The 16,433-nt window shown below is 42.6% G+C and overlaps 1 protein-coding gene across 1 annotated transcript in view; it reads right to left on the bottom strand.

The window, feature by feature from the left end:
• Nucleotides 1-14,838, bottom strand: part of LOC140481259 (high-affinity choline transporter 1-like) — a 39,742-nt gene extending 24,904 nt beyond the window's left edge. Inside the window, exons 1-2 of the mRNA XM_072577165.1 lie at nucleotides 14,729-14,838; nucleotides 2,258-2,452 (exon numbers count right to left, since the gene is read on the bottom strand). Of these exons, the coding sequence (XP_072433266.1) occupies nucleotides 2,258-2,441 (184 nt within the window). The 5' untranslated portion in view covers nucleotides 2,442-2,452; nucleotides 14,729-14,838. The remainder of the gene's footprint in view (nucleotides 1-2,257; nucleotides 2,453-14,728) is intronic.
• Between the last annotated feature and the right edge of the window lie 1,595 nt (nucleotides 14,839-16,433).

Below are 16,433 nucleotides of genomic sequence, written 5' to 3' on the forward strand. Positions count from 1 at the left end.
TAAAATCTCAAGCTTTTAGAGCACTGCACCTTGGTCAGGTCAAGTGGAGACAGGCACAGGCACAGAGTATAGAGGTGAAAAGGTAATGACAAGGTAATTCCATGTAGTTAAGAATATCAACAGATAATACAAACAGTGAGAGTAGAATTTGTACTTATCTGTTGATATTCTTTACTACCTGGAGTTATCTTGCCATTATCTCTCCACCTATATACTCTGTGCCTGTAACTCTCTCTATTCACCTGACCTGACAAAGGAGCAGCGCTCTGAAAGCTTGTGATTTTAAATTAATCTGTTGACTATAACCTGGTGTCATATGACTTTTGTCATTAAATGATGAAGTTGAAATTCCTGACACTGCATTATTATAAATACCAAGTGTATGAGGTCATTATGTATTGTGACAGTCTGTTGAATTTAGGGTAAATTGGAGGAATGAATGGGATCATAGGAGCTGCTCTGAAATTTGCCTAACAACAGGCTTGGCTGGCTTGGTTGTTAAATGTTAAAGGAACACGTGGATTCTTTCAGCAGGGATGGGTATGGAAGATGTTGGTGGATTAATATTAGCCAGATCACTTGGAAGCATTTTGAGGAAGTATTGTGTCATGCGACCTCTATCCTGCAGCTGAGAGGACAGATCTGTTTCAGCTAAAAGGCCACTCCTCTGACAATGCAGCACTCCCTCAGTACTGACACTCTGACAGAGCAGTATTCTCTCAGTATTACCCTTTGTCAGTGCAGCACTTCCACAGTATGACCCTCTGACAGTGCAGCACTCCCTCAGAACTGACACTCTGACAGTGCAGCGCTCCCTCAGTAATTACCGTCTGACAGTGCAGCAATTCCTCACTACAGACTTTCTGACAGTGCAGCACTCCCTCAGTATGACTCTCTGACAGTGTAGCACTCCCTCAGTAATTACCCTCTGACAGTGCAGCAATTCCTCACTACAGACTCTCTGACAGAGCAGCACTCCCTCAGTATGACTCTCTGACAGTGTAGCACTCCCTCAGTAGTTGCCATCTGACAGTGCAGCACTCCCTCAGTACTGACCCTCTGATAGTGCAGCACTCCCACATTACTGACCCTTTGACAGTGCAGCACTCCCACATTACTGACCCTTTGACAGTGCAGCATTCCCTCAGTACTGACCTTTTGACAGTGCAGCATTCTCTCAGTACTGATCCTCTGACAGTGCAACACTCCCTCAGTATGACCCTCTGACAGTGCAGCACAATTGGTTCTGAAACCAGATGCCCTTCCCTTTGAATTTAAAATGCTGCCTTGGAACATTTTATATCTATCTGAGAGCAGGTATGAAGCTAGGAATCGTGCTGTGAGTAACTCACCTCCTGACTCCCCTAACCCTGTCCACCATCTTCAAGGCTCAAATCAGGAGTGTGATGGAATACTCCCCGCTAGCCTGGATAGCTTCATCAATACTCAAGAAGCTTGACACCTTGTAGGACTAAGAACCCATTTGACCGAAACTGCATCCATCATCTTCAACATTGAATCTCTTCACCACCATTGCACAGGGGCATCTTGCTGTACCATCTACAAGATGCACTGCAGTAACTCATCAAGGCTCATTTGAAAGCACCTTCCAAACCTGGAACCTCTACTACCTCAAATATCAAGGGTAGTAAATGCATTGGAACACCACCCGAACCTCAAATCATTCTGATTTGAAACTACAGTTTTAAATTTATTCTTTCTTGGGATGTGGACGTCATTGGAAAGATTTTCCTCCACTACTGTTGGGTCAATATCCTACAGCTTCCTCCTCAACTGCATTGTGGGTCTCCCTTCAGCACATGGACTGCAGTGTCACAGAGTCATAAAGTCAAGAGTAAATATGAATGGGTAGCAAATGCTGACTTAGTTAGCAATGTCTATATCCCATGAATTACTATATTTTTTAAGGGATGAAAGGGTAGCTGGCCTCTGTTTCACATGTTGTTCTATATTATCCATGTCCAAACAATGGAGAGCTCGAACAGCCAGAATGCTCTCGAACAGCCAGAACCCTGATTCAGCAAGAATAGTCTCACCACTGAGTTAACTTTAATTTGTTAAGGAGCAATATTTCTATTTTATGCTTTTGACTAGAACACTTCCTAGCACTGAAATTACATGTTTCTGACCAATCAGGTTCCTCAATGGTCATTCAAAGTTGGAAACTGACAATTTGTAAATCTGACAAACATTACAAGTCTCTCTCTCGATAATTTAAAAAAAGCAGTTACTGTACCCGTGGTTGTTAGAATGCCAAGAACGAATCCGATTTTCCGTCCTGCGATCATTACCATTTCGGATTGATCACCCTCGTACGCTCTTTCAACCTTTTTGGCTCTTCTTGCTGCCCAGATGCCGACCGTGAGGATAAGAAGATAAAAGCTGGCAATTGACACAGCCCCAGCGATATTTATTGCCATGGTGCTTTCCCCTATTGCATGAGACAAACAAACACTATGATTACAACTGAATGTAATTTTCAGCAACTATTTCTGCCATTATAGACAACATTCCTAAAGATGTTTTAGAAACCATTTAAGGCTAACCTCTGGTCGATGACTATAAAATAACAAATAGCTTCACAATATTCATCAAACATCACACCCACTCCAGTTACAGGTTCCGCCCCCACTCCCAGCTCCACACCCACACCAGATCCCAGCTCCCAGCCCTGCCGAGTTTTCACCATCCCCCCAGACCTCCCCCGCACTGAGGACGAACGATCAGTCCTCAGCAAAGGACTCACCTTCATCCCCCTCCGTCCACGCATCAATGAATTTAATACACGCCGTGACGTCGAACAATTCTTCCGTCGCCTCCGCCTCTGAGCTTACTTTCACAATCAGGACTCGCGCCCACCTTCCGAGGACCCCTTCGCCCACCTCCAACACAATGCATCCACCTGGACACCCCGCGCTGGCCTATTACCTGCCCTCGACCTCTTCATTTCCAACTGCCGCCGGGACATTAACCGCCTCAACCTGTCTACCTCCCTCCCCCACTCCAACCTCTTGCCCTCACAACATGTAGCCCTCCAATCCCTCTGCTCCAATCCCAACCTCACCATTAAGCCAGCGAATAAAGGGGGCGCATTGGTAGTCTGGCGCACTGACCTCTACACCGTTGAAGCCAAACATCAACTCGAGGACACCTCTTCCTACTGCCCCCTCGACCATGACCCCACCCCCCATCACCAAACCATCATCTCCCAGACCGTACAGAACCTCATCACCTCAGGAGATCTCCCACCCACAGCTTCCAACGTCATCGTCCGGGAACCCGGCACTGCCCGGTTCTACCTCCTTCCCAAGATCCACAAGCCTGATCACCCTGGCCGACCCATTATCTCAGCATGCTCCTGCCCCACTGAACTCATCTCTACCTACCTCGACACTGTCCTATCCCCCCTAGTCCAGGAACTCCCCACATACGTTCGAGAAACCACCCACGCCCTCCACCTCCTCCAAGACTTCCATTTCCCCGGCCCCCAACGCCTCATCTTCACCATGGATATCCAATCCCTCTACATCTCCATCCGCCATGACCAGGGCCTCCAAGCCCTCTGTTTTTTTCCTCTCCAGATGTCCCCAACAGTACCCTTCCACCGACACTATCATTCGTTTGGCCGAACTGGTCCTCACCCTTAACAATTTCTCCTTTGAATCCTCCCACTTCCTCCAGACCAAAGGGATAGCCATGGGCACACATATGGGCCCCAGCTACGCCTGTCTCTTTGTTGGCTACGTAGAGCAATTGATCTTCCGTAATTACACCGGCACCACTCCCCACCTCTTCCTTCGCTACATTGATGACTGCATTGGCGCCACCTTGTGCTCCTGCGACCAATTCATCAACTTCACCAACACATTCCACCCTGACCTTAAATTTACCTGGACCATCTCTGACACCTCCCTCCCCTTCCTGGACCTCTCCATCTCCATTAATGACGACCGACTTGACACTGACATTTTTTACAAACACACTGACTCCCACAGCTACCTGGATTACACCTCTTCCCACCCTACCTCTTGCAAAAATGCCATCCCATATTCCCAATTTCTCCGCCTCCGCCGAATCTGCTCCCAGGAGGACCAGATCCACCACAGAACACACCAGATGGCCTCCTTCTTTAGAGACCACAATTTCCCTTCCCACGTGGTTAAAGATGCCCTCCAATGCATCTCGTCTACATCCTGCACCTCCGCCCTCAGACCCCACCCCTCCAACCGTAACAAGGACAGAACGCCCCTGGTGCTCACCTTCCACCCTACAAACCTTCGCATCAACCAAATCATCCGCCGACATTTCTGCCACCTCCAAACAGACCCCACCACCAGGGATATATTTCCCTCCCCACCCCTTTCCGCCTTCCGCAAAGACTGTTCCCTCCGTGACGACTTGGTCAGGTCCACGCCCCCCCTACAACCCACCCTCCCATTCTGGCACTTTCCCCTGCCACCGCAGGAACTATAAAACCTGCGCCCACACCTCCTCTCTCACCTCTATCCAAGGCCCTAAAGGAGCCTTCCACATCCATCAAAGCCTTACTTGCACATCCACTAATATCATTTACTGTATCCGTTGCTCCCGATGCAGTCTCCTCTATATTGGGGAGACTGGGCGCCTCCTAGCAGAGCTCTTTAGGGAACATCTCCAGGACACCCGCACCAATCAACCACACCGCCCCGTGGCCCAACATTTCAACTCCCCCTCCCACTCTGCCGAGGACATGGAGGTCCTGGGCCTCCTTCACCGCCGCTCCCTCACCACCAGATGCCTGGAGGAAGAACGCCTCATCTTCCGCCTCGGAATACTTCAACCCCAGGGCATCAATGTGGACTTCAACAGTTTCCTCATTTCCTCTTCCCCCACCTCACCCTAGTTCTAAACTTCCAGCTCAGCACTGTCCCCGTGATTTGTCCGGACTTGTCCTACCTGCCTATCTCCTTTTCCACCTATCCACTCCACCCTCTCCTCCCTGACCTATCACCTTCATCCCCTCCCCCACTCACCCATTGTACTCTATGCTACTTTCTCCCCACCCCCACCCTCCTCTAGCTTATCTCTCCACGCTTCAGGCTCACTGCCTTTATTCCTGATGAAGGGCTTTTGCCCGAAACGTCGATTTCGAAGTTCCTTGGATGCTGCCTGAACTGCTGTGCTCTTCCAGCACCACTAATCCAGAATCTGGTTTCCAGCATCTGCAGTCAGGTTTTTCCAAGTTGTTTCTCCAGTTTAGAATTGATGTTTTCTTACATTTAGTACATAACCTGACTTTTTTAGCAGATTAATAAACATACTCAAGAATAGAGAAATAGGAAAACTCTTGGTACATTTATGTTGAGATTTATATGATACGAGGATGTGTTGTCTGCAAGATATATGACTTTACAGACAGTACATTCAAATCATTTGACCTTGGTATGTATGCACGCTGTACAGAATACTGAATGTCCTTGTGTAGAGAGGTCCTTGTGGACAATGTAGCAGTGATACATAAGAGCTATAGAGAAATTCCATCAACAGTCCCATCCACCACATCCTCCAGATTTAATGGGGAATGCATTAAACAAATGGTTAAGTCCTTCTTAAAGGCAGCCCCACACACATTCAGGCAAAGGTCTCAGAAAACTAACTCTGATGGACTGAACATTGCATCCAGACTGATGACAAACAGCTTCTCTGCAATTTCCAGCTCTCTCAACTCCTCAAATGGCTAACGTTCTAAAAGAGAACAAAATAAGACTCCTGATACACTCTGAGGCTCTTCTTGAAATAAAGTCGCATTAAGATTAACGACTGAGAGGAGCTTGTTCCAGGTCATTCAGAACAGCAACAACTTGTATCATGCTTTGAATCATAGCTTCTTAATGATGAGGAAGAATGAAAGCCGTGAAGGAAAGATAAATAGGCAAATCCTGCACTTAGGATCCCATTACCTTTTGGGATGTCCTGTCCCATGAACCTCAAGATCTATGATTGGAGAATCTGTATAACATGTTATCCAATATTACCCATGTCTAAACAAATTCGTTCTTAGATTGAGAATTGGTCTATTCAGACACATGAAGACCCTTGGCAGAAATTTGTGATCCTGAATAGATGCCATCTTAGACCCAAAGGACAGCTGACAACATGGATGGGGTGGGTTATTTTACACACAGCGGCTGGACAGGTTGGGCCTGTATCCATTGGAATTTAGAAGACTGAGGGTGATCTTATTAAAAGGACTTTGCAGAATGGATGTTAAGAAGATGATCCCTCTTGTGGAAGAGACTAGAATCAGGGGACACAATTTAGAGAAACAGATCTTCCATTTCAGACAAAGATGAGGAGGAACATTGTCTCTTGTACTGTCATGAGTCTTTGGAACTCTTACCTTCCAGAGAGTGTTGGGAAGTGGGGGCTTCTTGAATATTTTAAAGGAGTAGGTAAATACATTTTTGATCAACAAGATAGTTAATGAAATCAGGGGGAGGCAGGAATGTCGAGTTGAGAGGCTACATTCAGATAAACCTTGACCTTATTGAATGCTCATGCTCAAAGCTTTCTCTTGCTTCTAAAGCCTAGATAAGTGTGTTCATATTTACACTACTGCTCCAATCAGAACATTCGGGATTTATGGAGGACTTACAGTAAACATTTTAAAGCAACAAAACTCCACTTACTCAGCAAAGTATTGATTTAAACAGTGCAGCTGTATGCAGAATCTATTTTTTTACAAACTACAGCAAACAGACTCAAGACTAAAACTAGAGAAAGGTCACCCTCTGTTATTTTTCCAACCACATGGAGTGAGTAAAGGATAGTGGCTGACAAATTACACGTAGAATCAATCCCAGGCACATTTCCAATCTCAGCGTGACTGATGGGGATTGAGCCATTGTGACTGAACATAATGGTGCCACAACATGCAGCCCTGATTTTAAGGGTAAAGCCTTTTAGATTAGATTACTTACAGTGTGGAAACAGGCCCTTCAGCCCAATAAGTCCACACCAACCCACCTTGGAGCTATTCCCTTTGGAAATGATGCTGGAAGTGCAACATACATCCCACTTTCACTGTTAAGGAAGTAACATTACCCTGTCAGTAAAGTTGCAGTCACAGAGAAACTCCATGGTGTGATGATCCTGCTCCTTCCTTATGTTGTTTACTCCTTCACCTAACACTACGGGCAATTTAGCATATCCAATTCACCTGACCTGCACATCTTTGGACTGTGGGAGGAAACCGGAGCACCCGGAGGAAACCCACGCAGACACGGGGAGAATGTGCAAACTCCACACAGACAGTCACCTGAGGCAGGAATTGAACCCGGGTTTCTGGTGCTGTGAGGCAGCAGTGCTAACCACTGTGCCACCATGCTGCCCACTATAATGGGAACCTTTGGATGTCAGTTTTTTTTTCAGATTAGATTCCCTACAGGCTCTGAGATCACCCCTTCTGCAAGAGATATTAGTGCCTTTGAATTGTTTATGGAGCATACCTTGCTCTTAGTATTACTGATGGCTAGACAACATGCAGTTTTAGCAATTTTTAGAAGCATTTGAGACTTAATTGGACCAAGTTAAAAATCACATGACACCAGGTTATAGTCCAACAGGTTTAATTGGAAGCACACTAGCTTTCGGAGTGCCTCTCCTTCATCAGGTGGTCGCTCCGAAAGCTAGTGTGCTTCCAATTAAACCTGTTGGACTATAACCTGGTGTTGTGTGATTTTTAACTTTGTACACCCCAGTCCAACACTGGCATCTCCAAATCATAATTGGACCAAGGTATTTAGATGCCACTATCTTTGATAAGACAGGTAAATATGTAACACCAGATCTCACTAATTCATTATTCTTATTTCATCTGATTATTAGATAAATAGCAAAACTTATAGTACTTTTGGAAGTCATGAAGAAGAGTTGATTGGAGCACAGGAGTTTCTCTGTGACTGCAACTTTACTGACAGGATTACGTTACTTCCTTAACAGTGAAAGTGGGATGTATGTTGCACTTCCAGCATCATTTCCAAAGGGAATAGCTCCAAGGAACCTCTGAAGGAGGATGTGAAAGAGGATTATGACCAAACCAATGCAATAGATAGAATATAAGAAATTTGCTCAAATTCCTTATTCTCCTGTGCTCCACCTGACATTTGTGTATGGAATGATTTCCTGGTATTCCAGAAAGGCCCTCCATCTTCTCTATTAACTCTGTGAGCAGATACTACACATCTTACTCCATTGATGCCAAAGCTGTGCTGTGGCATATTTCTTTTATCCAATTAGTTCTGGAAATTTCAAGACTGGTGCATCAGGTGGTGAATGATGTGAATTGGACTTCACCTTATAGCTGTTATTGTTTTGTAAGTTGAAAATTGTTGTATGGAATTCCTACTTTACAGAAAGAGTCCATTCGGCCCATCAGATCTGTACCAAGCCTCTGAAAGCATCTGACCCAGTCCCAGTGCCTCCATCATATCCCCAAAACTCTATATTTACCATGGCTAATCCACTTAGCTTACACAGTCCTGGACACTATGTGGCAATTTGGCATGGTGTGATGATCCTGCTCCTTCCTTATGTTGTCCTTGGTTTCTTTCAAGAGGGGTTGTAAAAGGCAGAAGCTCCGACTTGTCTGGTATTGGACCACTTTGCTAATGGCTAACAGATACTGCCCAAGGCAACAATCAGGGAAAAGGCTTTTAGGGTTTTTTTTAAAAAACAGTTGGCCAGTTCTCCCAGTTCAGGGATTTTTCTAGTTTGGTTTAGTTTTAGCAGTAAGAAACTGTTGGGGACAGAGAAGCAGCTACAGTGAAAAGAGGTTCCACGGTTCAGCAAATGATCCCTGGCTGATCTCTCTCTCGCTACATCTCTCCTCTAAGAACCTGGGTTTGAATTTATCTTCTTGTGCTTATGGGGATGTTGCAGGAAATTGGAACAGCATTGTTAAGCTGCAATAGAGTTGGTTGGGTTTTCGGATAGATTAAGCTATTCTATATTCTGTTCTCTTTTGTTCGTGTTTCATTCAGTAGTCTGTAAATAACTTTTGTTTAAAACTGAGTGATTTGATCAGCTGCATCACTCCTGGAGTATCCACCTTACATCTGCCTAAAACAGTTAGGGTCTGGGCTACCTTCTTAAATCATTTTGAGGGAGTCTAGCCTGGTCCATAGCAATGGCCAATCCACCTAACCTCCACATCTTTAGACTGTGGGAAGAAACCAGAGCACCTGGAGGAAACCTACGCAGACACGGGTAGAATGTGCAAACCCACACAGTCACCCAAGGCTGGATTTGAACCTGAGTCCTTGGTGCTGTGAGGCAGCAGTGCTAGCCACCCCACCACCCATAACGTATTATGAATTGATGAGGCACCTGACACTTCATGAGTGTTGGGTATGAACCAAAACAAGTTAAGGAATTTGGAGATAACAACAGAGTAAATCCAGAACAAGGAAACAGAGTAATTTGAGTGAAATTAGGTGTACAAGGATAAGTAAAGAGACAAAATCAATTAAGAGAGACAAGAAGGAAATATTGAAAGATAAAATGTTCTAGAAACAATTTTGTGTCTGAGGGAGTGATATTGTACAGATTTGTTGTTCTTTCTCTGCACCTCTTAGGTTAAGGTTCATCAGGATTACAACTGATATTCTGAATGGAATTTTTATAACATCAATGACCAGTTCTAACTGACACTGGTATGATTTATTCAAAATAATTGCACTCATCCAGCAATTTCATATCAACACGCTCGGGAGGATGATCATGAGATGGGTTATCCTTTGCATTTTATTTAATGGCAGCATGACATCTTCTCCAATAATTTATGGTGAATTTGAACCTGTGGCGTATTCCTTCTCCATCAGAAATCATTCTCTGTTTAATGCACTCGTAATAGCGTCAGAAATCACACAACACCAGGTCATAGTCCAACAGGTTTATTTGAAATCACAAGCTTTCAGAGCACAGATATAATTAGTTGCCATGTGACTTCTGACTTTGTCCACGCAGTCCAACACCAGCACCTTCACATCAGAGCTAGTAATAATGGACATTATTATCTTGCCATGATTTCTCCAGTAATTTCTGTGCCATGAAAATGCTTTTAAAGTGGCTGAGAACATGAAATGAAGCTACTGTTCCTTTCAGTAGATAGTAGGCAGTTAAATAAAAAAGGACGACAGAGCAACAGCTGCAGTACTGTACTCAGGAAAATTCAGGCCGATAATTATTGGCATTTGAATAGGAGCATAATGTCACCAACCCTTCATTCTGTTTTATCTGTTCCTGTCATAAGTGAGTGTTCTTGTAGCACTTTGGTAGTGTCCTTATCTCTGGAATCATTCAAGTCCTACCTGTTTCAGAGATATGCAATAACATCTCTGACCTATTTGATCAGAAAATATCTGTAAACAAACTATGGCAAGATGATGTAATTATGTCTTGATTTCAAACTAGGGATCCATATAAACATCAGATTTCTCTATTTTTAAACTCATTGGCACATTCTTCCTATTGATATATAGTAATATGGCAACTCTTAACTATTATTCCTTTGGACAAGGTATCTTTCAGATTTTAGCCCCAAGTTCTCCGGGAACCTGCAGAATGATTCCAACAAAAGAAGCATGAAAATCACAATCTATAAGAGAAGCCATGTAGTTTAAATGTTTCAATACTCCTTTCCAAATCACAGTCTCATTAACCATACAGCCATATAGACTCATTGGAGTCATACAGAATGTAAACAGACCGTTTGGTCTAACTCACCCATGTCAACAAAGTTTCCCAAACTAAACTAGTCCCACTTGCCTGCTCTTGGTCCATATCCCTCTAAACCATTCCTATTCGTGTATCTATCCAATTGTGTTTTAAATGTTGTAACTGTACTTGCATCCACCATTTCCTCTGGCAGTTCATTCTACATATAACCACCCTCTGTATGAAAAAGTGGCCCCTGAGGTCCCTTTTAAATCTTTCTCCTCTCACCCTAAAAATATGGCCCCTAGAGAACAGACTTTTGTTATTCAGCTTATCTATACCCCTCACGATTCACTTTGTCACAATTCTTTCTCTCCAGAACACATAATTTTCTACACCTTAAACAGCCATTTTGAAGATATTTCTTAAGAAATGTAGTGTGGATTAACTTTATCCTGTAAATTCTTTCTTGCCAGTGTGTAGACAAAGTGGAACACAAACATATGATGGTGGCAGGAGTGGAAAGAAGAAAGAGCATTCAAAAGGCAACAAGTTTCAAACTCTTGCAGAAGAAGGACAGAAACTCAGCAGGCAGATTCCAAATGAGACCTCTGTTTCTTTCTCCACAACGCTGCCAGACCTGCAGTGTTCTCTGTGTTTGTTTCAGGTATCAGCATCCACAGTATTTTGGTTTCAGTGTGGAGAAATTGGTTACTGAACAAAACAGAAGCCTTTTGAACGAAATAAAAGTCAAGGATGTAGTGCATGTTTGAGAAGTGGACCTGATTTGAGATTGAGAAGTTAGCAGAGTCCGGAAGTTAATGAAAGAAAGGGAGTTCAATTTGGAAGTGAAAATTGAAATTGCTGATGATGAGGAGCTATTTGGTAAAAGCCGGTGGTAGATAATCCTAACTGTTTTGCATATGTATCAAGGTCCTTTGCTCGGGGAGATAGAATCAAGTGGAATAGGTGAAGGTGATAGAGGCCAGATTTATTCAAAAGCTATTTAAAATATCATGCACCAAAATGTCATTGAAATGCAGCAACTTGATCAGGCACGTCTCCTTCAAAATGTAGTCCTTAATAAAATGACTGACCCTTAGAGCATAGATACTCAGGATTGAAAAGCTCTATCCAAGGGAACAGGTACTTTCCTGGATAAACAACTTGAACCAATCAAACATAGATTTGGGAAACCAAAAATGGTTTACAGTCAACGTTGGTAAATGTTATGCATGACTTTTCATAACGAGTATGTCACAGAAATAACAACAGACATCGGTCATCTTCACTTAGCATTTTTAACGTCATTGTTAAATGGATTTAATCTAGTTTAAAGCCATATTGGTCAGAAACTCTGGTTATAGATTTGGTTATCCAATGCAAAAATGCATCTTCTACATTTATTGATGCCAATCTTTAAAGGATAACAGTTTAATGCCAGAGAGGTATCAATTATTCATTAAAATAATTAACCAGGTGCAAGAATGTGAAGGAGGTCAGGTCAGCCATGATGTTACTAAATAGCAGAGCAGGCTTGAGGGACCGATTGGCCTGTGTTCCTGTTTCTTATGGTCTTTTCATTAACAAAGCAGGTATTACAATTATGTCCTGTTGTTTAGAATTAAATCTGTCTTTAGTTTTGGAAGATTTTGGGAAAGTTACACTATTACAGTTAAAACTCTGTTCTTGCATTCTTTAACTGCACCCTAGTAATGCAAATAAACTGAACACTAAATGAGATTGTTGCTCCACATCTAATTGATTAACCATAGAACCAATGTACTCAGAATGGTGAGTTGCATTGATGGTTCAGTGAAAGAATTCTTGCCTGCCACAAGGGGGGCCAGATTTGATTTCTAGCCAATGAATGGGAACAATTTCCTTCTATTCTTAGGGGCTCTTAGGGTACAGTGGTAGTGTTCCTCCTTCAAGGCTAGGAGACCTGGGTTCAAATCCCAGCTGTTCCAGAGGTGTATAATGATATATCTGAACACATTGGATGGAAATAGCAACAAAAAGCATCGTGTGCCAGGATGCTGTTTGCACAGTTACATTAGACAGGTAAGTTCAGGTAGACATGAAAACCCTGCACACCTCACTTATATTTTCAAGAATCGGTTACTACATACAGCCTGCAAATTGCCAAGGATTGAATATGCACTTAACACCGCCATGGCACTGTAAGAGGTATACTTACCTTACACTGCTAAGGGCTGATTAAGTCCTGATGAAGGGCTTCTGCCTGAAATATCGATTCTCCTGCTCTTCGCATGCTGCCTGACCGACTGTGCTTTTCCAGCACTACACTCTTGACTCTGATCTCCAGCATCTGCAGTCCTCACTTACCCGACTAAGGATCAAAATACAACCATCCCTCATTCAGTGCACCTACTTCCTGAAAATTAGCTTGTTAAATGAAAACACCCTAAAAGAGACGCTTTGCCATACAAAAACATGCGAAAACATTGAGTTACATTCCCGGTGTGTTCATTGCAAGAACAATGAACAGCAAAGCACCAACAAAGCACTGAAAACAAATTTGAATACTTTATGCCATCACAGCGTAACGTACCATAAATCTTACTTATAAGAGTGATCCGGACTAAAGAGTGTTTCTCAAGGTATTAGCTGCTGAGCCTGATCTTACAGTGTTTTGGGGAGGCAGACTAAAGATAAAATAAAGAACTGGAAATCTGAAACAAAAAACAGAAATTGCTGGAGAAATTCAGCAGGTCTGGTAGCATCTGTGGAGAGACAAACAGATCTAATGGTTCAAGTCTGATGATCCAGCTTCAGATAAATATCTGGCTGCTGCAAGGTTCACTCCAGGATCTGGGGCGCTGGACAGTGAACTGAGGATAACAGCACTAGGCTGATATGACCCGCCTGTCCACAACATTACTATGTATTATCCACTTGGACCACTCAAGTAGCCTGCACCAACTTGAAAGCATGGCTGTGCCTTGGGCTGAGGACCAGTTCCTGAGGCTACAGAACCTCAAGCCTGCCTGAATGGCCAGGAGAATCAGACAGAAGGCATTGTAGCTGTGCTAGCTACAGGACGTTGGGTTTATCATCAACCTGGGAACCAGCAATTCACTGTGCACTGTAAGTATTTTACAAATATTCAGGTAGTTATTAAACCTGAAGGTGTCGGAACAGAACCAAAATGTTGGTGTGCTTCTGAATGCATGCACTGTACTAAATTAACAATTGAGGTCATGCTCAGTAATGCTACTCAGGAAAGGTTTCGATTTGTAAAGCCTCTCTGAAACAAAAAGGCAGGCTTTAAGTGGGGGATCTCTGTTGGTACAATTTATCAGCAATCACTGTAATGTCAGGGATTAGACACATGGTCTACAATACAGATCTCTGCTAGATCCCCACTCACCCCCACTTCTCCTCACACTGATAATTTCTTCAAGTATCAGATATGATCCATGTCTCAGTACGTTGACATGTACCATACAGTCACTCCATCACTTGGATAGGAGCTTCTTTCTCCAAAAGGACCAGGCATGTAATCCACCAGACTACCAGTGTAGACAGTGTGTCCCTCAAGCTGCCCCAGCAGTGAACTGGCAGGCTCTAGAAAAACATCACAAGATGTGAAAGGAACTGATGTATTCAAAACTAAAATGATTGGTTAAAGAAAGATCATTATTAGATGATCAGGTATTGGGAAGTCTTAAAGTCATAAAGCATGGAAGAGACACTTCAGTTCAACTAGTCCACACCATGTTCCCAAACTAAACTAGCCCCACTTGCCTGTGTTTGGATCATATCCTTCCAAGTCCTTCCTAATCATGTACTAATCCAAATGTCTTGTAAATGTTGTCACTGTACCTGCATCTATCACTTCCTCTCCAGTTTATTCCACACACGAAACACTCTTGTGAAAAAGGTTGCTCGCCATGTTCTTTCTAAAACTTTCTCCTCTCACTTTAAAAATCTACCCCGAAGTTCTGAACTCTGCAACTCCAGGGAAAATAAAACTGTTGGTATTCACCTTAAAAAACTTGAACTTCTTCTCTCACTTGGATAGGAGCTTCTTTCTCCAAAAGGACCAGGCATGTAATCCACCAGACTACCAGTGTAGACAGTGTATCCCTCAAGCTGCCCCAGCAGTGAACTGGCAGGCTCTAGAAAAACATCACAAGATGTGTAAGGAACTGATGTATTCAAAACTAAAATGATTGGTTAAAGAAAGATCAAGACAGTCCTCATCTCTCATGGGTCACATGAGGAGCTGACCAACAACTGCTGGAAGAAAACCATCTTTCCAAATTATGGAGGATTGAATCAATGTGATGGAGTGACTGTATAGTACATGTCAACGTACTGAGACATGGAAAACTTAGAGTTAATTGAGGAATATGATCAAACCTTACCCAGTGGGCAGCACTGATGGATCAGGAGAGAAGGGCAAAAAATGCCTCTTGGAATCAGAAGCCTGGAGAAAAGAACATGTTTATTTGATGCTATACCTTTTGCAGATAGAATTTAAAATTCAGATTACTCAGTCACATTTGTTTCTTTCCATAAAAGTAGAGGATACAGTGGAGAATTAATTTTTTTCTGAATAACTTAGATCAATTCATATTGCAAGATTTCGAAAAGATAGGTCAGAGGTTTTCGACAATGAACAAAGTCTGACCTAAATATAGTTAATGGACAATGGGATCTTTCATAGAAATTTAGACATTTGTGCCAATCAATTAGAAATTTTGAAAAGTGTCATTGACCAGAAATTATTCTTGTTAAATGGTTTCTTTGTAAATGTCTAGAGTACTTTCCAATTTGACTCTTCTATTTCCTCTAAATTCATAGGGACGAAATTACCATGATATATAACAACAAACCACAGAGCTCTTTTGTCTGTTGCAGCTTTATGACTGTCACAGGATTGGAGCTTGCACAGCTAAGTACTTAGCCACTGTTGTTTCAGAGGTAACCAAGGTCAGGAAACAGAGCTGCCAGCATATTTGACGTTCTGAAATAAAAGCAAAGTATTGCAAACGATGGAAACCTAAACTAAAAGCAAAACATTGGAAAAACTCAGAGGAGCTGGCAGCATCTGCACAGACAGGAACAGTGTCTGTAATTCAAGTCTTATATACTTCAAAGAAGACATGTCAGACTTGAAACATTTACTTTTGTTTTACTCTCCACAGATGCTGCCAGACCTACTGATTTTCTCCAGCACTTTCTCTTTTTACTTATTGAGATTCTGTTCTATGTCGGGTGTCAGTTTAGATGTTCATTAAGAAGCTCATTTAACAAGGAGATGGCTTCTGGGTCTCTGCATTATGCAAACTATGCTTCGTGAGTCCATGACAATTACTGTCCAGCTGTCTGCCTGGATTGACTTTAAATAACCCCTCATTATGTTTCAGGAACTCTTAACCATTCACAAAAAGAATACTTGAAAATACTTAACTGGCTGCAAAATAGAAGCCATGCAATGATGTGTGTGAGGCTCACAGACAAGTCATTGTGTTTTAAATATTACTTTCACAAGGTAATTATAGGTGTAAAAAAAATTCAGCCTGTCTTAGCTTATCCAGAAATAACCTTCAGCATTTGATTATTTGTTATAATTGCTGCATTTTCATCCTCCTACTTTTCTCTGAAATCTGAACTGTATATTGATCATTCTTTACTTGAGACGAAATACTTTAAATCAGTCAAAAAGATTCATTTTACCTTTTTTA

The sequence above is a fragment of the Chiloscyllium punctatum genome, chromosome 9 (assembly GCF_047496795.1).
Source record: "Chiloscyllium punctatum isolate Juve2018m chromosome 9, sChiPun1.3, whole genome shotgun sequence".
Classification (NCBI taxonomy): domain Eukaryota; kingdom Metazoa; phylum Chordata; class Chondrichthyes; order Orectolobiformes; family Hemiscylliidae; genus Chiloscyllium; species Chiloscyllium punctatum.